Genomic DNA, 27,738 nt, shown 5'->3' on the forward strand with positions numbered 1-27,738 from the left:
GTACCTACTGTCGACTGTACATACTAACTACTGTTACTGTACCTCCTGTACCTACTACCTGCTGTACCTACTGTTACTGTACCTACTGTTACTGTACCTACTGTTACTGTACCCACTAACCACTGTTACTTTACTGACTGTACCTGCTGTAACTACTAAGTACTGTAACTATTGTACATACTGTACCAACTTTACCTACTAACTTTTGTACCTACTACTGTAGACTGTAGACTACCTACTGTAACTACTGTACTAACTATTGTACCTACTGTACCTACTGCTACTGTACCTACTGCTACTGTACCGACTGTACCTACTGCTACTGTACCTACTGCTACTGTACCTACTGCACCTACTGCTACTGCACCTACTGCTACTGTACCTACTGTACCTACTATACCTACTGCTACTGTACCTACTGCACCTACTGCTACTGCACCTACTGCTACTGTACCTATTGCTACCTACTGCTACTGTACCTACTGTACCTACTGCTACTGTACCTACTGCTACTGTACCTACTGTATCTACTGTTACTGTACCTACTGCTACTGTACCTACTGTACCTACTATACCTACTGCTACTGTACCTACTGCACCTACTGCTACTGTACATACTGCTACTGTACCTACTGTTCCTACTGCTACTGTACCTACTGCACCTACTGCTACTGTACCTACTGCTACTGTACCTACTGTTCCTACTGCTACTGTACCTACTGCACCTACTGCTACTGCACCTACTGCTACTGTACCTACTGCTACTGTACCTACTGTACCTACTGCTACTGTACCTATTGCTACCTACTGCTACTGTACCTACTGTACCTACTGTACCTACTGCTACTGTACCTACTGCTTCCTACTGCTACTGTACCTACTGTATCTACTGTTACTGTACCTACTATACCTACTGCTACTGTACCTGTTACTGTACCTACTGCTACTGTACCTACTGTATCTACTGTTACTGTACCTACTATACCTACTGCTACTGTACCTGTTACTGTACCTACTGCTACTGTACCTACTGCTACTGTACCTACTATACATACTGCTACTGTACCTACTGCTACTATACCTACTGCTACTGTACCTACTGTACCTACTGCTACTGTACCTACTGTACCTACTGCTACTGTACCTACTGTACCTACTGCTACTGTACCTACTGTAACTGTACATACTGTTACTGCACCTACTGTACCTACTGTTACTGCACCTACTGTACCTACTGCTACTGTACCTACTGCTACTGTACCTACTGTACCTACTGCTACTGTACCTACTGTACCTACTGCTACTGTACCTACTGTTACTGCACCTACTGTACCTACTGTTACTGTATATACTTCCTACTGTTCCTACTATTGACTACCTGCTGTACCTACTAACTACTGTACCGACTGTACCTGCTATCGACTGCCTGCTCTACCTACTAACTACTGTACCTGCTGTACTTACTAACTACTGTACCTACTAACTACTGTATCTACTGACTACTGTACCTACTGTTACTGTACTTGCTGTACCAACTGTACCTACTAACTACTGTTACTGTACCTACTAACTATTGTACCTACTGTAACTAACTACTGTACCTACTATCGACTGTCCCTACTGTACTTGCTGTACTTACTAACTACTGTACCTACTGTACGTACTGTTACTGTACCTACTGACTGCTCTTACTGTGCCGACTAACTACTGTAGACTATCTACCTACTGTAACTACTCCACCTACTGTACCTACTGTAACTACTCTGCTTACTGTACCTACTAACTCCTCGACTTACTGTACCTACTGTAACTAACTACTAACTATTAACTACTCTACCTACTGTAACTACTCTACCTACTGTAACTACTCTACTTACTGTAACTACTCTACTTACTGTAACTACTCTACCTACTGTAACTACTCTACCTACTGTAACTACTCTACTTACTGTAACTACTCTACCTGCTGTAACTACTCTACCTGCTGTAACTACTCCACCTACTGTAACTACTCTGCTTACTGTACCTAACTACTCTATTTATTCTAGCTACTGTCCCTACTGTTACTACTCTACCTACTGTAACTACTAACTAGTCGACTTACTGTACCTATTGTAACTACTGCACCTAATAACTACTGTAACTACTCTACCTACTGTAACTACTCTACCTACTGTAACTACTCTACCTACTGTAACTACTCTACCTACTGTAACTACTCAACTTACTGTAACTACTCTACCTACTGTAACTACTCTACTTACTGTAACTACTCTAACTACTGTAACTACTCTACCTACTGTAACTACTCTACCTACTGTAACTACTCTACTTACTGTACTTAATGTAACTATTGTAACTGCTTTACCTACTAACTACTTTTCTTACTGTAACTACTGTACCTATTGTAACTACTATACCTACTGTAACTACTCTACCTGTTGTAACTACTCTACTTACTGTAACTACTCTACCTGCTGTAACTACTCTACCTACTGTAACTACTCTACCTACTGTAACTACTCTACCTACTGTAACTACTCAACTTACTGTACCTACTGTAACTACTGTAACTACTGTAACTACTGTAACTACTCTACCTACTGTACTTACTGTAATTTAAGTAACTACTGTACCTAATACCTACTGTAACTACCCTATGCTACTCTACCTACTGTAACTACTCTACCTACTGTAACTACTCTACCTACTGTAACTACTCTACTTACTGTAACTACTCTACCTACGAACTACTCTACCTACTCTACTTACTGTAATTTAAGTAACTACTGTACCTAATACCTACTGTAACTACCCTATGCTACTCTACCTACTGTAACTACTCTACCTACTGTAACTACTCTACCTACTGTAACTACTCTACTTACTGTAACTACTCTAACTACTGTAACTACTCCACCTACTGTAACTACTCCACCTACTGTAACTACTCTACCTGCTGTAACTACTCTACCTGCTGTAACTACTCCACCTACTGTAACTACTCCACCTACTGTAACTACTCTACCTACTGTAACTACTCTACCTACTGTAACTACTCTACCTACTGTAACTACTCTACCTACGAACTACTCTACCTACTGTAACTACTCTACCTACTCTACTTACTGTAATTTAAGTAACTACTGTGCCTAATACCTACTGTAACTACCCTATGCTACTCTACCTACTGTAACTACCTACAAACTACTCTACCTACTGTAACTACTCTACATACTACCTACTTTAACTAACTGCTGTAACTGCTGTGTCTGTCTGCAGTCTCTTTGTTGATTAGCTATACTACTGTATCTTTGTAAACAGTACCTGTTTGAAGTTAACTTTGAATTGGTGGTATGTCTCCTCTCTCCCCCTGTTCTCCTCTCTCCCCCTGTTCTCCTCTCTCCCCCTGTCCTCCTCTCTCCCCCTGTCTGTCCTCCTCTCTCCCCCTGTCTGTCCTCCTCTCTCCCCCTGTCTGTCCTCCTCTCTCCCCCTGTCTGTCCTCCTCTCTCCCCCTGTCCAGGTAACATCACCACACGTATCCGTACTCCAGAGTGTGGTTCAGACGACGCCATCAAGTCTATCCTGGAGCAGGCCAAGAGAGAGCTGCATGTGCAGAAATCTGGTGAGTGTCCTCCTCTCTGCACTCTGGTCAAATAGGATGACGCTTGTCCCTAGATGACTGATGGAATAGGATGACAGTTGTCCCTAGATGACTGATGGAATAGGATGACAGTTGTCCTTAGATGACTGGTGGAATAGGATGACAGTTGTGCCCACTCTGGTGGAATAGGATGACGCTTGTCCCTAGATGACTGATGGAATAGGATGACGCTTGTCCCTAGATGACTGATGGAATAGGATGACAGTTGTCCCTAGATGACTGGTGGAATAGGATGACAGTTGTCCCTAGATGACTGGTGGAATAGGATGACAGTTGTCCCTAGATGACTGGTGGAATAGGATGACAGTTGTCCCTAGATGACTGGTGGAATAGGATGACAGTTGTCCTTAGATGACTGATGGAATAGGATGACAGTTGTCCCTAGATGACTGATGGAATAGAATGACAGTTGTCCCTAGATGACTGATGGAATAGAATGACAGTTGTCCCTAGATGACTGGTGGAATAGGATGACAGTTGTCCCTAGATGACTGGTGGAATAGGATGACAGTTGTGCCCACTCTGGTGGAATAGGATGACAGTTGTCCTTAGATGACTGGTGGAATAGGATGACAGTTGTGCCCACTCTGGTGGAATAGGATGACGCTTGTCCCTAGATGACTGTTGGAATAGGATGACAGTTGTGCCCACTCTGGTGGAATAGGATGACAGTTGTGCCCACTCTGGTGGAATAGGATGACAGTTGTTCCCTAGATGACTGATGGAATAGGATGACAGTTGTGCCCACTCTGGTGGAATAGGAGGACAGTTGTGCCCACTCTGGTGGAATAGGATGACAGTTGTCCCTAGATGACTGATGGAATAGGAGGACAGTTGTCCCTAGATGACTGGTGGAATAGGATGACAGTTGTCCCTAGATGACTGATGGAATAGGATGACAGTTGTGCCCACTCTGGTGGAATAGGAGGACAGTTGTGCCCACTCTGGTGGAATAGGATGACAGTTGTCCCTAGATGACTGATGGAATAGGAGGACAGTTGTCCCTAGATGACTGGTGGAATAGGATGACAGTTGTCCCTAGATGACTGGTGGAATAGGATGACAGTAAATTGTCCAGTGCATTCTGAAAGTATTCAGACCCCTTCACTTTTTCCTAATTTTGATATGTTACAGCGTTATTCTAAAATGTTTTTTATAGATTTTTGCAAATGTATTAAAAACAAAAATACATTATTTTCATAAGCATTCAGAACCTTTGCTATGAGACTCGAAATTGAGCTCAGCTACATTCTGTTTCCATTGATCGTAATAGAGATGTTTCTACAACTTGATTGGAGTCCACCTGTGGTAAATTCATTTGATTGGACATGATTTGGAAAGGCACACACCTGTCTATTTAAGCTCCCCCAGTTGACAGTGCATATCAGAACAGAAACCAAGCCATGGGGACGAAGGAATTGTCCGTAGAGCTCCGAGACAGGATTGTGTCGAGGCACAGATCTGGGGAAGGGTACCAAAACATTTCTGCAGCATTGAAGGTCCCCAAGAACACAGTGGCCTCCATCATACTTAAATGGAAGAAAGTTTGGAACCACCAAGACTCTTCCTAGAGCTGGCCGCCCGGCCAAACTGAGCAATCGGGGAGAGGGGCCTTGGTCAGGGAGGCGAACAAAAACCTGATGGTCACTCTGACAGAGCTCCAGAGTTCCTCTGTTGAGATAGGAGAACCTTCCAGAAGGACAACCATCTCTGCAGCACTCTACCAACCAGGGCTTTATGGTAGAGGGGCCAGACGGCAGCAACTCCTCAGTAAAAAGCACGACAACCTGCTTGGAGTTTGCCAAAAGGCACCTAAGGTACTCTGACTGTGAGAGACAAGATTCTCTGGTCTGATGAAACCAAGATTGAACTCTTTGGCCTGAATACCAAGCGTCACGTCTGGAGGAAACCTGGCACCATCCCTGCTGGGCTTTACAGAAGAGTGGCCAGAAAAAAGCCATTGCTTAAAAAAATAAATAAGAGCCAAACACGTTTGGTGTTCGCCAAAAGGCATGTGGGAGACTCCCCAAACATATGGAAGGTACTCTGCGCTTTTTGGCCATCAAGGAAAATGTCTGGCGCAAATACAACACCTCTCATCACCCCGAGAACACCATCTCCACAGTGATGGCAGCATCATGCAGTAGGGATGTTTTTCAGCGGCAGGTACTGGGAGACTAGTCAGGATCGAGGGAAAGATGAACGGAGTAAAGTACAGAGATCCTTGATGAAAACCTGCTCCAGAGCATTCAGGACCTCAGACTGGGGGCGAAGGTTCACCTTCCATCAGGACAATGACCCTGAGCACACAGCCAAGACAACCCAGGAGTGGCTTCGGGACAAGTCTCTTAATGTCTTTGAGTGTCCCAGCCAGAGCCCGGACTTGAACCCGATCGAACTTCTCTGGAGAGGTCTGAAAATAGCTGTGCAGCAACGCTCCCCATCCATCCTGACAGCGCTTGAGAGGATCTGCAGAGTTGTGCCAAGCTTGTAGCGTCATACCCAAAAGAATGGAGGCTGTAATCACTGCCAAAGGTGCTTCAACAAAGTACTGAGTAAAGGGTCTGAATACTTATGTAAATGTGATAGTTCAGTTGTATTTTTTTTTTTTTATACATTTGCAAACATTTCTAAAAACTTGTTTCTGCTTTGTCATTATGGGGTATTGTGCATAGATTGATGGGGGAAAAAACGATTTAATAGATTTTAGAATAAGGTTGTAACGTAAGAATTGAAGGGGTCTGAATACTTTCCAAATGCACTGTATAGTGGTGTTTCTTATTCAAATACATTACTGGAGGATACTAACTTCTTAGACAATTAACTTACTCAGAATTGTGTGTGTGTGTGTGAAAGAGAAAGAGAGTCTCTGATATCTGTTATCTCCTTTCTCCCTCCAGCAGACTTCTCCCATGGTCCTTCTCCTGGTGGGGGGCTGAGAGGAGGAGGAGGAGGCGGTTCGGACGAGGCCATCCGCTCCATCCTAGAACAAGCTCGAAGAGAGATGCAGGCCCAACAGGCTGCTGTGGAACCCAGCCTCAAAGCCTCCTCTTCCTCCTCCACTTCATCCTCTCACTCCCAGAGGGACTTCCTGGTCTCCCATCTGGCTGCCTCCTTCCCTGCCTACACCCCTCTGGCTCTCTCCCTGAAGAACACCCCCACTGCCCTCCCAGGCTCCCCCTCCTCGCCCTCAACAGTCCTGGACTTCAGCTCCAGTGTGAAGAGGGAGGACAGGGGAGTGTCAGTGCCAGACGGCCTGGCTGACGGGGTGCCCAGGCTGGGTCGGAGCTCTGAGGGGTCTGCCCGGCCTGGAGGAGGGCAGTGGAGGGAGCAGTGGTGGAGCAACATGAACCCAGACTCCCGCAGAGTTACACCCACACTGGGGGGAGAGGAGAACCACACCCAGGAGGACTCTAAAGAGGTGAGCACCACAGTCAGAATAAACACACAAGCCCTCGGTCAGAACACTGTGACTCACTACTGAAGAGAGGGGGCGGGGGGTTCTGGAGTGTCTCCACAGTTATCACAGCCAGACTCCCATTCCGTCTGTTAGTGTCTCACATACCTCATTTAAATCAACCCAGCTCTGAAGTAATCACTCAGCTTTGAGCTCAACACAATTCATTATATACGTAACCTAGTTAATGTGTGTGTGCTTATGTCTATGTATCGGTTTAGCCATTCCATAACGTGTATGAGTGACTGCCGTTTTATTGTGTGTGTGTGTGTGTGTGTTAGGCTCTTTCCCTGGGAGGTATGTGTGACGGCGTGGGGTCTCGGCAGAAACCTTGGAGCAAGATGACCTCCAGAGGCCTGCGTATGCAGCTGTGGCTGAACGGTGACCTGAGCCAGAACATACACATCAAGCCTGCTCACAACCAAGGTAATGGACTGTGTGTGTGTGTGTGTTGACAAACAACTGACTGACGTATGGCTGACGATTATCTCTCAATTAGGCCCACCTCAACTTAGAGTCAGCTGCTGAGCTATAAATGAACAGAATTACACTGCTGGCTCATATGCAGCTCCACACACACAGCCCTGGGTGAGAGCACTGCTCTGGAGGGAGATGGCTTCCAATAACTACAGAGAATTGTGATCATTTTGTACACACACGGATTTCAATAAACAAATAGATAAGACTGTTCTATTCTCTTTGATTTAGTTCCTATTCCAACTCAGACAAATGACAGAATGGATGACATAGTGACTGACTGAAGGATGAATTAAATGTTGAAAGATGTTGGAAGGACGAGTTGCACTCATCATGTATGCTCAACACTTTATTTGGCTAGTACAGTGCCTTGCAAAAGTATTCATCCTCCTTGGCATTTTTCCTATTTTGTTGCATTACAATCTGTAATTTTAAATGGATTTTTAATTGGATGTCATGTAATGGACATACACAAAATAGTCCAAATTGGTGAAGTGAAATGTAAAAAATTAACTTGTTTCAAAAGAATTACAAACTGAAAATTGGTTGCTACATATGTATTCCCCCTTTGCTATGAAGCCCCTAAATAAGATCTGGTGCAACCAATTACCTTCAGAAGTCACATAATTACTTAGATTGCACACAGGTGCACTTTATTTAAGTGTCACATGATCTCAGTATATACACACCTGTTCTGAAAGGCCCCAGAGTCTGCAACACCACTAAGTAAGCAGCCCCATGAATACCAAGGAGCTCTCCAAAAGGGTCAGGGACACATTTGTGGAGAAGTACAGATCAGGGTTGGGTTATAAAAATATTATCAGTAACTTTGAACATCCCACGGAGCACCCTTAAATCCATTATTACATTTTTTAAAGAATATGGCACCACAACAAACCTGCCAGGAGAGGGCCGCCCACCAAAACTCACAGACCACCACATTCGGGTGGTTTAAGGGGAAACATTTAAATGTCTTGGAATGGCCTAGTCAAAGCCCAGACCTCAATCCAATTGAGAATCTGTGGTATGACTTAAAGATTGCTGTACACCAGCGGAACCCATCCAATTTGAAGGAGCTGGAGCAGTTTTGCCTTGAAGAATGGGCAAAAATCCCAGTGGCTAGATGTGCCAAGCTTATAGAGACATACCCCAAGAGACTTGCAGCTGTAATTGCTGCAAAAGGTGGCTCTACAAAGTATTGACTTTTTGGGGTGAAAAGTGGTAGGCATGTTGTGTAAATCAAATGATACAAACCCCACAAAAATCAATTTTAATTCCAGGTTGTAAAGGCAACAAAATAGGGAAAATGCCAAGGTTGTGAATACTTTCGCAAGCCACTGTAGGTAAATAGTCCTACATTAGGGTATAATGACTCAATGGCTGAATCCCTCCAGAAGGGCATCTGAGGCTGAGGGGTTCTTTTCTGAAGGGGCGTGGTGCTGCAAGCTCTTCATCTGTGCAGCAGTGTCGCGATGGAAGGAATACCCTATACGGAGACTACCTAACACGGAACCCAAATCAGCTGCGCTCGTGCGCCATCGTGCATACATTTATTTTGTCCCCCTACACAAAACGCGATCACGACACGCAGGTTTAAATATCAAAACAATCTCTGAACCAATTGTATTAATTTGGGGACAGGTCAAAAAGCATTAAACATTTATGGCAATTTAGCTAGTTAGCTTGCACCTATTTAGATAGCTTGCTGTTGCTAGCTAATTTGTCCTGGGATATAAACATTGAGTTGTTATTTTACCTGAAATGCACAAGGTCCTCTACTCCGCCAATTAATCCACACATAAAACGGTCAACCGAAACGTTTCTAGTCATCTCTCTTCCTTCCAGGCCTTTTCTTCTCTTGACTTTATATTGCGATTGGCAACTTTCATAAATTAGGTGCATTATGCCACTGACCTCGTTCGTCTTTCAGTCACCCACGTGGGTATAACCAATGAGGAGATGGCACGTGGGTACCTGCTTCTATAAACCAATGAGGAGATGGGAGAGGCAGGACTTGCAGCGCGATCTGCATCAGAAATGGAACTGATTTCTATTTTAGCCCTTGGCAATGCAGACGCTTGTTGACGCGCATGAGCAGTGTGGGTGCAATAATTGAATAACATAGATTTCAAAATTTATTTTGCAACGCTCGCGTAGCGTGCGTGAGCGGTGTAGTCAGCCTGTAAGACCACCGCAAGAGTTATTGTAAAGTGTGGGAATAAGCTTATGCCAGACTTAGCCTACGTTTAACCTCTACCTTGTTCATTTCACTGTCCATATGTTCATGACCCGATTCGTATAAATCATGTCAAAAAATTTTAAATTCATATTAATTCATTATTCCTGGTAGATACTACTGGTTATGTTTCATTATTCCTGGTAGATACTACTGGTTATGTTTCATTATTCCTGGTAGATACTACTGGTTCTGATTCATTATTCCTGGTAGATACTACTGGTTATGTTTCATTATTCCTGGTAGATACTACTGGTTATGTTTCATTATTCCTGGTAGATACTACTGGTTCTGATTCATTATTCCTGGTAGATACTGCTGGTTATGATTCATTATTCCTGGTAGATACTGCTGGTTATGATTCATTATTCCTGGTAGATACTACTGGTTCTGATTCATTATTCCTGGTAGATACTGCTGGTTATGTTTCATTATTCCTGGTAGATACTACTGGTTCTGATTCATTATTCCTGGTAGATACTGCTGGTTATGATTCATTATTCCTGGTAGATACTACTGGTTCTGATTCATTATTCCTGGTAGATACTACTGGTTCTGTTTCATTATTCCTGGTAGATTCATTATTCCTGGTAGATACTACTGGTTCTGATTCATTATTCCTGGTAGATACTACTGGTTCTGATTCATTATTCCTGGTAGATACTACTGGTTATGATTCATTATTCCTGGTAGATACTACTGGTTATGTTTCATTATTCCTGGTAGATACTACTGGTTATGTTTCATTATTCCTGGTAGATACTACTGGTTCTGATTGCAGACAGAGACCAGTGCCCAACTCAACTGAGGAGTAATAGAGAATGGAGACTTTTAACTTGGAAACATTTATAATTGAACCTTTATTTAACTAGGCAAGTCAGTTAAGAACAAATTCTTATTTACAATTTACGGTTGACGCTGGGCCAATTGTGCGCCGCCCTATGGGACTCCCAATCACGTCCGGATATGATACAGCCTGGAATCGAACCAGGGACTGTAGTGACACCTTTAGCACTGAGATGCGGTGCCTTAGACCGCGGCGTCACTCGGGAGTCCATACAGGATACCTCTTTCCGGTTTCCCTGACTTCTGGTTTTTTTATTTATTCTGGTATGCTTGTTCACGTAGCACTCCTCACAGGCCGCTTGGGGTACGTCTCTAAAGGGTATTATTGTACGTCAGAATTGCAACACAAGATTTGTCCAAGCCTAAAATGTTACTCTATAATTGATCATGGCGTTTGTATGTTCACAGGTGAAATTGTACGTCTCACGCATGGCTTTTCTTACGATCCTAACAATTACGTAGGGCTTTTCTTACGATCCTAACAATTACGTATGGATTTTCTTACGAGCAGCAGGTATCTCGCTCCATACACCGCTGTCTTAGCCTGTTGATAGCTGGGGGGTTGCTATAGTACCATTATGTTAGCCCTTCCCCCCTCCCTCTCTCTCCCTTTCCACCCCAGCCCTGTTGATAGCTGGGGGGTTGCTACCATTTTGTCACCTCCCCTCTCTCGCCCCTTCCTTCCCTCCTTCCCTCCCTCCCCAGCCCTGTTGTCAGGCCTCTGTTTTGGAGATGGCAGCAGGGTCTTTTTCTCTAGGCACAAGGAGGACATAACCCACACTGACAGCTCTCCATGACTGCTCCGTTCCAGCCTTCTGCAAAACAGGACTGAGACAGGGAGGGGACTATGGGAGGGAGAAAGAGACCCTATCAATACATCCCTTTTTGTTTGCAGATCTGAAGGAACTGGATAAGGTCCTCCAATCAGTTTAGAGGAGATTCAGCCATACTGTTAATCCCTATTGAGTTCTCTCTCTCAGACCTGCCAACAGTGAGGGTGAGGGGCTAGAGGTTTCCTTCTGACCGGGCTTGTTGACTGCCGTGTGCTCTGTGTTTATTCATTCGGGTCCTGGGGACGGGGGGCCCTAGAGGTTTCCTTCTGACCGGGCTTGTTGACTGCAGTGTGCTCTTTGTGTTTATTCATCCTGGTCCTGGGGACAGGGGGGCCCTAGAGGTTTCCTTCTCTGTGTTATTTCATCCTGGTCCTGGGGACAGGGGGCCCTAGAGGTTTCCTTCTCAGTGTGTATTAATCCTGGTCCTGGGGACTCACAGGGGGGCCCTAGCACTACACCTCATTCCACTATTCAGCTCATCATCACGTCATTAGAAAGTGCTAGGGCTAAAACACAAATGTGCACCCCTTTGGTTCCCAAGGACCAGGATTAAGAAACACTTAATTAAAGGGATACTTTGGGATTTTGACAACTTCCCCAGAGTCAGATGAACTCATGTATACCATTTTTGTCTCTGTGTCCAGTATGAGGTAATTTCGCGAACCAATGTTAACGAGTTTTAGCGTAATGACTGGAAGTCTATGGGTATCTACTGGCATGCATACCGTACTGACCTACTGTACTGTCTGCTCCTGCCTTGTGTTTTCTCTCTCCTCCAGCAGAGGGCACTCCCAGCCAGACCTCAGCCAGCTGCAGCCCTGCCCCAGCAGAGGGCACTCCCAGCCAGACCTCAGCCAGCTGCAGCCCTGCCCCAGCAGAGGGCACTTCCAGCCAGACCTCAGCCAGCTGCAGCCCTCCTCCAGAGTCTCCACTGAGCTCTGCTGAGGAGTCACTCAATGGTTTAGGGGGGGACCGGGACCCTCTGGCCCCCCAGGCCCCGTCTCTGGAGCCCCCATCTGGTGAGCCGTCGGGGGGAGAGTCCCAGCCCGGTACCCCCCTGCCCCTCCCTGGCCCCATCACAGGCCTCAGCATCCAGGAGACGATAGCCATGTCTCCAGAGCTGGATACATACGTCCTCACCAAGAAGGTCAAGGAGGTGCTCACTGATAACAACCTTGGTGAGACTCAGACTTTTACGATACCTTCAGCCTCTATCTGTTTTCTCCTTCCTCTTCTCTCTCTCTCTCTCTCTCTCTTCCCTTCTTTATTCTCTCTCCTCACCTATTTCCAGTTTTTTTTTAAAATATATTTTCCTCTTTGTCGTTCACTTATAGTTTCAACCCATCTCACTTTAGATTCATCTCAATATACAAGCTCTCCCAATTCATGGTAGTCTATCCAGTCCTCCAGCCTGACCCCCTCTCTCTCTCTACTCTCTCTCCCCCCAGGGCAGCGTCTGTTTGGGGAGAGTATCCTGGGTCTGACCCAGGGCTCGGTGTCTGACCTGTTGGCTCGGCCCAAGCCCTGGCACAAGCTCAGCCTGAAGGGACGTGAGCCATTCGTCCGCATGCAGTTCTGGCTGCAGGACCCACAGAAAGTGGAGAAACTGATGGACATGAAACGCCTGGAGAAGAAAGGTAATGATCTCTCTCTCTCTCCGCAATTCTGTCTCTCTCACGGATAATAATTAGCTTTATTGGATGTGACATCAGGTGGCCCTCCACAGGCCTGCTTACAGTCATCATCATCTTCATCAATTATAAACAGCAGCAGTCAGCGATTACGTCATTTTTCCTCCCCTTTTTTTTTTTATTTAACCTTTTATTTAACTAGACAAGTCAGTTAAGAACAAATTCTAATTTACAATGACGGCCTACCCCGACCAAACCCAGACAATGCTGAGCCAATTGTGCGTCGCCCTATGGGACTCCCAATCACGGCCGGTTGTGATACAGCCTGGAATCGAACCAGGGTGTCTGTAGTGACGCCTTTAGCACTGAGCCACTCAGAGCCCCTTACTGCTTCCTGGTTCCATTCATCCACTGCTTCCTGGTTTACACATTAGTCTTTCTCTTTCTAGTGTCGTGTCTTTGGCTATGCCGGATTAAGTGATATGACATGCTATCCTATAAAATCATTTCTCTGTAATTAATATTACCTGATTGAGCTAATCATGTAAATCTAATTAACTAGAAAGTCGGGGCACCACGAAAGAGTGTTTATAGAGCTGTTATCTTCCGAATAAACTCTGAAAGACCTAGTAATATTTTACATCAATAGCAGTCAATATTAATCGTCACCTTATTTCAGTCTCATCTGAAAGTTGTAAATTCTTGGTTATCTTCACGAACCCTGGCTAACAAGTTGAATCAGCAATACAAAATTGGGTTTAATTATTTATTTACTAAATACCTAACTAATCACACAGAATTACATATACACAGAATGCAAATGATGTCATACAGAAAACATCCCTGGTGGACGGAACCTGTATGACGGCTGGTTACACAAAGGCAAGGGGGTTGGGTTTGAATGAAAGAGCGGGAAGACTGAGGAACAAAGGGGGAAGCTAAGCTTTCGTAAATACAGTATCTTATGCATTCTAAATTACCGCCCATTTGGAAAAGGAAAATGCAATAAATATTTACTCTGAGCTGCGCTTCGGTAGGTTGGTCGTAGATGTTGGCCGTGTTGGTTGGCCAACAGCGATCTTCCTGTCCTCGGAAGAATGTCTCTAAATTGGATACGTTGTAGTAAATTGGATACGTTGTAGTATCTTCGTTGTGTGTTAGACTGGATACGTCGTCCGTCCTTTCCTAGCCCACGTTTACAGCTGCCGTTGCTAACTCAATGGCTAGGAGTTCAAAGTTCATACCATTCTCAACCAAAGCTCACGCTGAGGTTGGCTTAGTTCTGTAGTTGACATACTAGTCCTTTTTAACGTGGAACCGTTGTCCTCGGAACAGGAGGTTACATTTTCGTGGAGGGAGAGAAGGGTGTGTTTCATAGTTTATAACCCATGTCTCTTCACAGGGGCGGGTCACTGATTTAGCAGGGCTCTTTCCTTATGAAAACCCAATTCTCTCATTTGGAAGCTAAAATTACATTTAATCTTCTAACAAACAGTTTCAATATCAAACATTTAAATTGCACAACAATTCCATCTGATAACTAGAATGTGTAGACTTTCCCAGATACAGTTTATGTCGTCCTGTCATCAGTCATGTCTCAGATGACAACCGAACTGACATCATATTCATTAAGTACCAACGCATATTTTCAACTGGTTCTATTACCGAAATATGGTTCCTTTCCCCCCACTTGTTTGATGTTCCCAGACTCTATGTTTAACAAAGGCTATTCAAGAGTCCTTCAGTAGGGTCAGAGAGAGGGGAAGGGAGAAAGGTATTTATGGGGGGGTCATAAACCTTACCCACAGGCCAACATCATGACACTAGTGAGACTTAAAGGTAGACTCAGCGAGATGCTGTTGCATGCAAGAAATAAACACATAAAGGGTACATTTCTGTAGCTAATGCTATACTTCTCTGCTGCTTTGGCCCCGTAGACACCACATTGTATCAACGCACCCGTGTACATGCCTGGATACTATGAGAGAAAAGGCTTTCATCTAATTATCTGCAGTGCTATTAGTTCACTACATCATCTCGCTGAGTCTTAACTTTTAATCATCGTTTTTTGCATTGATTCGATTTAGCTTACACTTCTACCAGAGTAGGAAGAACATCTCTCTCGGCTGTACTGAAGATGGATGGCTAGAACGTCATGGACGTCAGCGTTTTGGTCTTTATTTAGTGTTAGGGTTAAAATACACGAAGTGGTTGGTGTTTTCAGAAGGCAGTATGTGGCCAGCAGGCCTGGCTTCCCCTAGTCTGGGTACCAGTCTGTTTCTGGTCTCTTTAATATAGTCTGGGTACCAGTCTGTTTCTGGTCTCTTTAATATAGCCTGGGTACCAGTCTGTTTCTAGTCTCTTTAATATAGCCTGGGTACCAGTCTGTTTCTGGTCTCTTTAATATAGCCTGGGTACCAGTCTGTTTCAGGTCTCTTTAATATAGCCTGGGTACCAGTCTGTTTCAGGTCTCTTTAATATAGCCTGGGTACCAGTCTGTTTCTGGTCTCTTTAATATAGCCTGGGTACCAGTCTGTTTCTGGTCTCTTTAATATAGCCTGGGTACCAGTCTGTTTCTGGTCTCTTTAATATAGCCTGGGTACCGGTCTGTTTCTAGTCTCTTTAATATAGCCTGGATACCAGTCTGTTTCTGGTCTCTAGAGAACTCCTTATGGAATTTTCATGTGAAACATGATTTGCTTGACAATGGAGCAGGCAAAAGTACCAACAGATCTGAGACCAGGCTACTGCCACTGAGACCAGGCTACTGCCACTGGTTACTGCCACTGAGACCAGGCTAGCTACCCCAACTGTCTCTGTGCAGGCGGTTAGTGACCACTGAGCATGCCCACAGCAGGCCTGGAGGGGAGAGGCTGAACCACATGTTAGAGGTCACTGAGTGCAGGATGAAGTTGGCCCTAGTCAGTGATCAGAGGTCAGAATAGAGCTGTGGGAGTGGACCAGGCCAATAGCAGAGCTGGGAGGAAAGGCAGACAAACCATGAGTTGACCCTGTGCAGTGTATCATGTTGAAGCTACAGACACATGTACATGGCCTTGTAGGCTTGTATTTGGGGTTCTCTTCTCTTTTATTGGATCAGTATGTACTGTACTGTAGGAGATTAGAGAATGTCAAATCCATGCTGTCATTTGCATATTAAGCCTGTGGTGTTTTCAGAGGCTGACTCAGTCCTTGTGTTGCTACAGTTAGACATGACCACCCCCTAGTGGTTGGTGGTATCAGTACACTGTGTGCTTATCTACAACGATATCTCATCCTTTCCCTGTCTCTCCCCAGCCTACCTGAAGAGGCGCCACAGTTCGCTGAGTGACGGCCATTCTGTGGACGGTGGCCTGGCAGGGCCAGACTTCCTCCAGAGTGCCAGCCCCAAGCACCAGCAGCAGCCTCAGCTGTACCAGAAGAAGGTCCGGGTGGTCCTGGGTCCCGAGGAGAAGGAGGCTCTGAAGAGGGCTTACCAAGAGAAACCCTACCCCTCCCCTAAAACCATTGAGGAGCTGGCCTCCCAGCTTAACCTGAAGACCAGCACTGTTATCAACTGGTTCCACAACTACAGGTCAGTTACTGCGCAATCAGGCTACACTGCACAGGCTACACTTAGGGTGTGGGATCAGGGCTCTAAAGTACAACTCATTTGGATTGTCCGATGTGGCTCAATTGGTAGAGCATGACGCTTGCAATGCCAGGGTTGTGGGTTCGATTCCCATGGGGGACCAGCACAAAAAAAAGTCTGAAAATGTATGCACTAGCTACTGTAAGTTGATGTGGATAAGAGCATCTGCTAAATGACTCAAATGTTTAGCTGTGCGACCAGGAGTTTTATTTTGTGTGACTAGGAAAATAAACTCCCAGATAATAATTGTTTGTAATGATCAGGCTTCGCTGTACTGTTGTTGCCGAGTGCCTTATAGAAAAAAGCGCGTGCTGATTCGATAGTGTCATGTTTGCAGCGTTACTACGGTGAATAACGTCTTGCGTGCAGCCCAACCAGGCCTGAAGACCTGACCCGTATTACTGCAGCTAAATTGTTATCTTCCTAAAGTGGAACGCCGGGACTGCATTTTACATTCATAAAACCATGTCGTGGGCTGTTCTAAAACTACTTGTGCGTCGTTAACCATTTGTTTACACTTTTCTCAGTCATGTTACCTTTTATTTACTTTATTTTATTTTAATCTGGAAAGTTAATTAAGAACACATTCTTACTTACAATGACGCCCTACCAAAAGGGGCCTCCTGCAGGGATGTGGGCTGGGATTAAAAATAAAAATGTAGGACAAAACACACATCACGACAAGAGACAACACTACATAAAGACTCCACAACACTACATAAAGAGAGACGCCACAACACTACATAAAGAGAGACTCCACAACACTACATAAAGAGAGACGCCACAACACTACATCAAGAGAGACTCCACAACACTACATAGAGAGAGACGCCACAACACTACATAGAGAGCGACTCCACAACACTACATAGAGAGAGACTCCACAACACTACATAGAGAGAGACACCACAACACTACATAGAGAGCGACTCCACAACACTACATAGAGAGAGACTCCACAACACTACATAAAGAGAGACGCCACAACACTACATCAAGAGAGACTCCACAACACTACATAGAGAGAGACTCCACAACACTACATAAAGAGAGACTCCACAACACTACATAAAGAGAGACGCCACAACACTACATCAAGAGAGACTCCACAACACTACATAGAGAGAGACTCCACAACACTACATAGAGAGAGACTCCACAACACTACATAGAGAGCGACTCCACAACACTACATAGAGAGAGACTCCACAACACTACATAAAGAGAGACGCCACAACACTACATAGAGACTCCACAACACTACATAGAGGGAGACTCCACAACACTACATCAAGAGAGACTCCACAACACTACATAGAGAGCGACACCACAACACTACATAGAGAGAGACTCCACAACACTACATAAAGAGAGACGCCACAACACTACATCAAGAGAGACTCCACAACACTACATAGAGAGAGACTCCACAACACTACATAGAGAGAGACTCCACAACACTACATAAAGAGAGACGCCACAACACTACATAAAGAGAGACTCCACAACACTACATAGAGAAAGACGCCACAACACTACATAAAGAGAGACGCCACAACACTACATAAAGAGACTCCACAACACTACATAAAGAGAGACGCCACAACACTACATAAAGAGACTCCACAACACTACATAAAGAGAGACTCCACAACACTACATAGAGAGAGACACCACAACACTACATAGAGAGCGACTCCACAACACTACATAGAGAGAGACTCCACAACACTACATAAAGAGAGACTCCACAACACTACATAAAGAGAGACGCCACAACACTACATAGAGACGCCACAACACTACATAAAGAGAGACGCTACAACACTACATAAAGAGAGACGCCACAACACTATATAGAGACAACACTACAAAAAGACAGACGCTACAACACTACATAAAGAGACACCACAACACTACATAAAGAGAGACTCCACAACACTACATAAAGAGAGACTCCACAACACTACATAAAGAGAGACGCCACAACACTACATAAAGAGAGACGCTACAACACTACATAGAGAGAGACTCCACAACACTACATAGAGAGAGACTCCACAACACTACATAGAGAGAGACGCCACAACACTACATAAAGAGAGACTCCACAACACTACATAAAGAGAGACTCCACAACACTACATAGAGACGCCACAACACTACATAAAGAGAGACGCTACAACACTACATAAAGAGAGACGCCACAACACTACATAAAGAGAGACGCTACAACACTACATAAAGAGAGACGCCACAACACTATATAGAGACAACACTACAAAAAGACAGACGCTACAACACTACATAAAGAGACACCACAACACTACATAAAGAGACGCCACAACACTATATAGAGACAACACTACATAAAGAGAGAGACTACAACACTACATAAAAAGAGACTCCACAACACTACATAAAGAGAGACGCCACAACACTACATAAAGAGAGAGACTACAACACTACATAAAGAGAGACGCCACAACACTACATAAAGAGAGACGCTACAACACTACATAAAGAGAGACAACACAACACTACATAGAGACGTAAAACAATAGCACAAACATGGCAGCAGGACAAACATAGTATTAAAATCACATGACCTTTGTTTTGGAGGTGTTCAGACTAAGGGTAAGGGCAGAGAAAGCTTGGACACTAAGAAAGCTTTGTTGTAGAGCATTTAACACAAAATCCGAGGAGGGGCCTGCTGAGTATAAGACTGTATAATCTGCATATAAATGGATGAGAGAGCTTCCTACTGCCTGAGCTATGTTGTTGATGTAAATTGAGAAGAGCGTTGGGCCTAGGATCGAGCCTTTGGGTACTCCCTTGATGACAGGCAGTGGCTGAGACAGCAGATGTTCTGACCTTACACATTGCATTCTTTGAGAGAGGTAGTTAGCAAACCAGGCCAAAGACCCCTCAGACACACCAATACTCCTTAGCCGGTCCACAAGAATGGAATGGTCTTCCGTATCAAAAGCTTTGGGAAAGTTAATAAAAACAGCAGCACAACATTACTTAGAATCAAGGGCAATGGTTGCAGTGACACGACCATAACCTGATTGCATACCAGAGAGAATACTATAGACAAGAAAGTCAGTCAGTTGATTATTGACAAGTTTTTCCAACACTTTTGATAAACAGGGCAAAATAGAAATAGGCCTATAACAGTTAGGACCAGCTTGATCTCCCCCTTTAAATAAAGGATGCACCGTGGCTGCCTTCCAAGCACTGGGAGTAGGATAGACAGGCTTGGCGATGACAGGGGCAGCAACCTGTAAGAGGAAAGGATTTAAACCATCTGACCCAGATGTTTTTTTTTTTTTTTTGAGGTCAAGTTTAAGGAGCCTCTTTGGCACCTCGGACTTAGTGACCGCCTGCAGGGAGAAAAGAGAGGAGCATCAGGGCTAGTTACATTAGAAGGGCTGGGGGAGAAAAGGAAGTGTTGGGACAGGCAATGAGGCTGAGTCAAATAGGAATACTGACGTATTGAAGTGGTGATTTAAAGAGCTCAGCCATGTGCTTCTTGTCCGTAACAACCACAACATTAAGGGACATGGGCAGCTGTGACTAGGAGGGTTTATTCAAGTTGTAGAAACATCTCAATGGTGATCAATGGAAACAGGATGCACCTGAGCTCAATTTCAAATCTCATAGCAAAGGGTCTGAATACTTTTGTAAATAAGGTATGTTGTTTTTTTTGTTTAAAAAAAATACATTTGCTAACATTTCTAAAAACCTGTTATAGTTTTGTCATTATGGGGTATAGTGTGTAGATTGAGGACATTTTTATTTATTTAATCCATTTTAGAATAACGTAACAAAATGTGGAAAAAGTAAAGGGGTCTGATACTTTCCTAATGCACTGAAGGAACAGTTTGGGTGAAGGAGGAGCGGTGAGGGCTTGGGCATGTTGCTGCGGGGGGTGCAGAGCTGTTGGTAGGGGTAGCCAGGTGGAAAGCATGGCCAGCCGTAGAAAAATGCTTATTGAAATTCTCGATTATTGTAGATTTATCGGTGGTGACAGTGTTTCCTAGCCTCAGTGCAGTGGGCAGCTGGGAGGAGGTGCTCTTATTCTCCATGGACTTTACAGTGTCCAAAAACTTTTTGGAGTTTGTGCTACAGGATGCAAACTTCTGTTTGAAAAAGCTAGCCTTTGCTTACTGTATATATTGGTTCCTGACTTCCCTGAAAAGTTGCATATCGCGGGGGCTATTCGATGCTAATGCAGTACGGCACAGGATGTTTTTGTGCTGGTCAAGGGCTGTCAGGTCTGGAGTGAACCACGGGCTATATCTGTTCTTAGTTCTACATTTCTTGAAAGGGGCATGCTTATTTAAGATGGTGAGGAAAGCACTTTTAAAGAACTACCAGGCATCCTCTACTGATGAGATGAGGTCAAAATCCTTCCAGGATACCCGGGCCAGGTCGATTAGAAAGGCCTGCTCGCAGAAGTGTTTTAGGGAGCATTTACAGTGATGAGGTGTGGTCGTTTGACCGCGGACCCATTACGGACGCAGGCAATGAGGCAGTGATCGCTGAGATCCTGGTTGAAGACAGCAGAGGTGTATTTAGAGGGCAAATTGGTCAGGATTAAATCTGAGCGTGCCCATGTTTACGGTTTTAGGGTTGTACCTGGTAGGTTCCTTGATCATTTTTGTGAGCTTGAGGGCATCTAGCTTAGATTGTAGGACGGCCGGGGTGTTAAGCATGTCCCAGTTTAGGTCACCTAACAGTACGAACTCTGAAGATAGATGGGGGGCAATCAATTCACATATTGTGTCCATGGCACAGCTGGGGGCTGAGGGGGGGTCTATAAGAAGTGGCAACGGTGAGACTTATTTCTGGAAAGGTGGATTTTTTTAAAGTAGAAGCTCGAACTGTTTGGGCACAGACCTGGATAGTATGACAGAACTCTGCAGGGCATCTCTGCAGTAGATAGCAACTTTGCCCTCTTTGGCAGTTCTATCTTGATGAAAAATTTTGTAGTTGGGGATGGAGATTTCAGAATTTTTGGTGGCCTTCCTAAGCCAGGATTCAGACATGGCTATGACATCAGGGTTGTCGGAATGAGCTAAAGCAGTGAATAAAACAAAGGGAGGAGGCTTCTGGGGCTGCAGGGCCTGGGGAATGGGGCTGCAGGGCCTGGGTTCACCTCTACATCACCAGAGGAACAGAGGAGGAGTAGGAAAAGGGTACGGCTATAAGAACTTGTTGTCTAGTGCGTTGGGAACAGAGAATAAAAGGAGCAGATTTCTCGGCGTGGTAGAATAGATTCAGGGCATAATGTACAGACAAGGGTATGGTAGGATGTGAGTACAGTGGAGGTAAACCTAGGCATTGAGTGACAATGAAAAAGCTTGCATCTCTGGAGACACCAGTTAAGCCAGGTGAGGTCTCTGCATGTGTGGGGGGTATGATAAAAGAGCTATCTAAGGCATGTTGAGCGGGACTGGGGGCTCTACAGTGAAATAAAAGCAGTTGACAAGGCATAATGACATTAGAGAGGGGCATATCTAGCCGAGTGATCATAGGGTCCAATGAGCAGCAATAGGTGAGTCAGGGAGCCGTTCGGTAGTCGCAACTTTGCTAGACGAGCGGGAGACACGGCGTTCAGAAAGCTAGCGGGCCGGGGCTAGCAGATGGGTCTTCGGCGACATCGCAAGGAAAAGCCTGTTGAAACCACATTGGACAATTAAGTCGGCAGACCAGTCATGATGGATCGGCGGGCCTCCGTGTCGGCAATAAAGGGTCCAGGCCAATTGGCAAAAGAGGTATTGTAGCCCACGGATTAGCTGGTATACCTCTTTGGCTAGCCGCGAGATGGGCCTAGCTCAAGGCTAACTGGTGCTTGCTTCGGGACAGAGGCGTTAGCCGGCAATAGCCACTCGGTTGCAGCTAGCTAGCTAGCGATGATCCAGTCTAATGTTCCAGAGCTTGCGGCAGGAATCCGGTGATGTGGTGGAGAAAAGCAGTCCGATATGCTCTGGGTTGATATCGCGCTGTGCAGACTGGCAGGTATTGACCGAGTTGAAGGTGAAGGCCGCTTGCCGTGGCTAACAATGACTAGTAGCTAGTTAGCTGGCTAGCTTCTAATGGAGGTTCCAGTTATGAAGTTTAAAAATAGCAGATCCGTACCAAATTGGGTGAGGCAGGTTGCAGGAAAGTATATTTAGATTGTAGGTGGAAAGTGAGATTAAAATATATACGAGAAAAACGAAGATCCGACTATTTACACGGGACAAGACAAACACACGTACGACTGCTATGCCATCTTGGATTTACATTACATATCACAACCAGCCCTGATTGCGAGTCCCATAGGGGCGGCGCACAATTGACCCAGCGTCGTCCAGATTTGGCCGGGGGTAGGCCGTCATTGTAAATAAGAATTTGTTCTTAACTGACTTGCCTATTTAAATAAAGGTTAAATAAAAAAAATAGGAAAATAGCTTTTTTTTTTTACAAAATCTAGAAACCTGATATTCCACAAATGACGTTGTAATTTCAATGACAGGTATCAACATTTCATCTTTTGTAATAAACTAGACCGATGTCTTTACGGTGTTACGTATTGGTTTGTAGTACACAACATGTACTTCAAAAGCAACTAGAATTCATTTAGGCCCAATATTGACTCCATCGTAATCAATTGAAAAAAATCTTATTTTCTGGTGCTCTTAAATTTCATGTGGTTCCTCTAACTCTTTGAAGTTGATAGCACTAGTGAATTATGTAAATTATGAGTCCTGTGTGGGCTAGTAACAGACTTATAACTAATTCATTAGACCATGTCTGTTCTGTTGCTGTGAATCCTAGTGCTGTGATATTACACGCTGTAGAGTTGGTGACTGTTTTGTTCAAATCTACTTCTACTTACGGTCTTCTGTTTGACGTATGATGTTCAGTTGTGTTTGAGGAGTCAGTCTTTAACCCCCTGTTCTTCGTCCCTCCCCAGGTCTCGTATCCGCAGGGAGCTCTTCATAGACCTAGTCTTTAACCCCTTGTTCTTCGTCCCTCCCCAGGTCTCGTATCCGCAGGGAGCTCTTCATAGAGGAGATTCAGGCTGCAGGGGCAGCAGCTAAAGCAGGGGAGGGGGACAGCTGTGACGGGACAGAGTCCGATGGCACGGTGGAGGGCCGTCACCGAGGGCCTACAGGGCCAGAGGAGCACAAAGAGGCCTCTGAGGACCAGGACATGGAGGTCAGGGTTGAAGCTGGGGTGTCAGGTGTATCCCCTGTCCAGAGAAACTGCACTACCTCAGGTTCAGCCGGGCCAGGCTCCAGCAGCAGCAGCCTCTTCGGTCCCCCTGAGGCAGGTCTCTCTCTCTCAGCCCCCTCCAGTCAACCCTCAACCCCGGCTAGGAACCCCAGGGACAATACCCTGCGCAAGAAGAAAGCTGCCAACCTCAACAATATCATCCACAGACTGGAGAAGGCTGCCGGCAAGGAAGACCCGTCTGAGTGGGAGTTCTGAACCTCACCCCACCCCCCACTCCCCCCCACACCTGTTCTCACCTCACAACCTCTGCCCTTTGACCCTCACCCTGGTCTTCTCCTATTGGACAGAAGAGGGCAACAGCCAAAGCCAAGCTTAATGGCCATTTTTATACACAGTCTCTTTCCTGAGAGAGAGAAGCGGTTGCCAAACCAAGATATAGAAGAAGATATAATGAACTCTGAGAAGACAAAAAGGATTGAATCCTAGGCTCTCTGAATACTGAGTTTAGTTTTGTTACTGAGTAAAGCACTTAGTCGTCCTGCTGGCCACAGGGCCTGCTGTACCCCCAACTCCACCAGTTACTGGCAGGCTGCACCACAGACAGACAGGCAGGAAGGCAGGCTGAGCTGGGGCTGTTTTAAAGGATGGATGGACGCACTCACAGGAGGAGAATTCTTTAATGTGTTCATTTAGAAGAGATCCATTTTTCCCCTGTCAACTCAGTGTCCTGTCCCACAGAACTCCCCTCACGTAGTGAAGCCAGCCACCTCTTTTCCCACACTGTCCAGTGACTGTTGCAAACCTTTTGCCTTTTTCTCTCTCCACTGATGTGTTTTGTTTTAAGGGTTCACGTGGCTTTTTAACCTTGTTACTTCATTCTGTGTGTGTGTGTGTGTGTGTGTGTGTGTGTGTGTGTGTGTGTGTGTGTGTGTGTGTGTGTGTGTGTGTGTGTGTGTGGCTGAGCATCAAGATGATTCAGCTGAAGAGAAGAATCAAACCTAAAAAGGCCAAGTTTCCATAGTTACTGAGGGAAGAATGACCTTTGACCCCTGTGTGGTCCTGCTAGCAGCCATGTGATGGTGCTGAGCAGCGGTATCTCCGCTCAACGGAAGAGGAACCACCTTTTTTTTGTTCCCAAGTGTACTCCAGCGATGATTTTTATATAGCGATTTGGTTGCCACTAAGAGATTGCACAGTCTATTGACTCTAGAGAGTACAAGTTAGAGAATTGTTTTTACAAAAGCAAAAAAGAGAAGAGTTACTGTTTTGAAACTTAACAAATGAAACTTGGTTAACTCCCAGTTGAAACATGATATATGATGAAACGGCGTAGTAGCTAACGTAGTGATATGTTGTCATTGTCCTGTACACATCACAGTTTAACCAACCTGCTCTGACCTATTGCGTCTCTGCCAATGTTTTCCTTCACAAAACATATTTCCAGGTGAAATCAGGAAAACTGGACAAAACAACACGGACATGTCAATATCATCTGTACTGGAAGTCCCAGGTTTGGTCAATAACACAGGCTGCTGTCTACATACAGAAAGGCAGGTGGCTTATACTAAAGTCCTACTTCATACACCCTACTCCATACACCCTACTCCACACACCCTACTCCACACACCCTACTCCACACACCCTACACCATACTAGAGGTCGACCGATTAATCAGAGCCGATTTCAAGTTTTCATAACAATCGGTAATCGGTATTTTTGGACACCGATTTGCCGATTTAAAACAACCTTTTTTTTTTTTACACATTTATTTAACTAAGTCAGTTAAGAACACATTCTTATTTTCAATGACGGCCTAGGAACGGTGGGTTAACTGCCTTGTTCAGGGGCAGAACGACAAATTTTTACCTTGTCAGCTCGGGGATTCAATCTTGCAACCTTACGGTTAACTAGTCCAACGCTCTAACCACCTGCCTTACATTGCACTCCACGAGGAGCCTGCCTGTTATGCGAATGCAGTAAGAAGCCAAGGTAAGTTGCTAGCTAGCATTAAACTTATCTTATAAAAATCAATCAATCATAATCACTAGTTAACTACACATGGTTGATGATATTACTAGTTTATCTAGCCTGTCCTGCGTTGCATATAATCGATGCGGTGCGCAGACGCGAGAAAGGACTGTCGTTGCTCCAACGTATACCTAACCATAAACATCAATGTCTTTCTTAAAATCAATACACAAGTATATATTTGTAAACCTGCATATTTAGTTAATATTACCTGCTAACATGAATTTCTTTTAACTAGGATAATTGTGTCACTTCTCTTGCAACAGAGTCAGGGTATATGCAGCAGTTTGGGCCACCTGGCTCGTTGCGAACTAATTTGCCAGAATTTTACATAATTATGACATAACATTGAAGGTTGGGCGATGTAACAGGAATATTTAGACTTAGGGATGCCACCCGTTAGATAAAATACGGAACGGTTCCGTATTTCACTGAAAGAATAAACGTTTTGTTTGAGATGATAGTTTCCGGATTTGACCATATTAATGACCTAAGGCTCGTATTTCTGTGTGTTATTATGTTATAATTAAGTCTGATTTGATATTTAATAGAGCAGTCTGACTGAGCGGTGGTAGGCACCATCAGGCTCGTAAGCATTCATTCAAACAGCACTTTCGTGCGTTTTGCCACCAGCTCTTCGCAATGCTTCAAGCATTGCGCTGTTTATGACTTCAAGCCTATCAACTCCCAAGATTAGGTTGGTGTAACTGATGTGAAATGGCTAGCTAGTTAGCGGGTGCGCGCTAATAGCGTTTCAAACGTCACTTGCTCTGAGACTTGGAGTAGTTGTTCCCCTTGCTCTGCATGGGTAACGCTGCTTCGAGGGTGGCTGTTGTCGATGTGTTCCTGGTTCGAGCCCAGGTAGGAGCGAGGAGAGGGACGGAAGCTATACTGTTACACTGGCAATACTAAAGTGCCTATAAGAACATCCAATAGTCAAAGGTATATGAAATACAAATCATATAGAGAGAAATAGTCCTATAATTCCTATAATAACTACAACCTAAAACTTCTTATCTGGGAATATTGAAGACTCATGTTAAAAGGAACCACCAGCTTTCATATGTTCTCATGTTCTGAGCAAGGAACTTAAACGTTAGCTTTCTTATATGGCACATAATGCACTTTTACTTTCTTCTCCAACACTTTGTTTTTGCATTATTTAAACCAAATTGAACATGTTTCATTATTTATTTGAGGCTAAATATATTTTATTGATGTATTATATTAAGTTAAAATAAGTGTTCATTCAGTATTGTTGTAATTGTCATTATTACAAATACATTGTAAAAAATCGGCCGATTAATCGGGATCGGTTTTTTGGGGGGGGGGGGGTCCTTCAATAATCGGTATCGGCGTTGAAAAATCATAATCGGTCGACCTCTACACCATACCCTACTCCACACATCCTACTCCACACACCCTACTCCAGACCCTTCTCCAGGGCTACAAGTCCCCTGTCCTTCATTCCACACGTTGTCACACTAGACTATGGGTCACATGGAGTGTACGGCAGCTGTATGCTGTGTTTGTACATTTTGTTGCTAGACTGTACACCTATTGGTTTAGATCTTTATGACAACTCTCTCCCTCACCCCCTCTCTCCCTCCCTCCCTTATCCCTCCCTCTCTCTTGTCCCTCCCTTACCCCTCGCTCTCTCTTGTCCCTCCCTTACCCCTCCCTCCCTCTCGTCCCTCCCTTACCC

General features: G+C 44.7%; 1 protein-coding gene across 1 annotated transcript in view; it reads left to right on the plus strand.

Annotated features, from left to right (window-relative positions):
* The window catches only part of LOC115163799 (homeobox protein cut-like 1), a gene marked incomplete in the record, with an annotated part of 92,359 nt that extends 67,104 nt beyond the window's left edge, over positions 1 to 25,255 (plus strand). The window contains 7 exon segments of the mRNA XM_029715977.1: positions 3,524 to 3,625; positions 6,565 to 7,085; positions 7,403 to 7,547; positions 12,293 to 12,691; positions 12,962 to 13,150; positions 16,442 to 16,718; positions 23,810 to 25,255. Of these exon segments, the coding sequence (XP_029571837.1) occupies positions 3,524 to 3,625; positions 6,565 to 7,085; positions 7,403 to 7,547; positions 12,293 to 12,691; positions 12,962 to 13,150; positions 16,442 to 16,718; positions 23,810 to 24,260 (2,084 nt within the window).
* Positions 25,256 to 27,738: the final 2,483 nt, after the last annotated feature.

The sequence above is a fragment of the Salmo trutta genome, chromosome 26 (genome assembly GCF_901001165.1).
Source record: "Salmo trutta chromosome 26, fSalTru1.1, whole genome shotgun sequence".
Taxonomy (NCBI): domain Eukaryota; kingdom Metazoa; phylum Chordata; class Actinopteri; order Salmoniformes; family Salmonidae; genus Salmo; species Salmo trutta.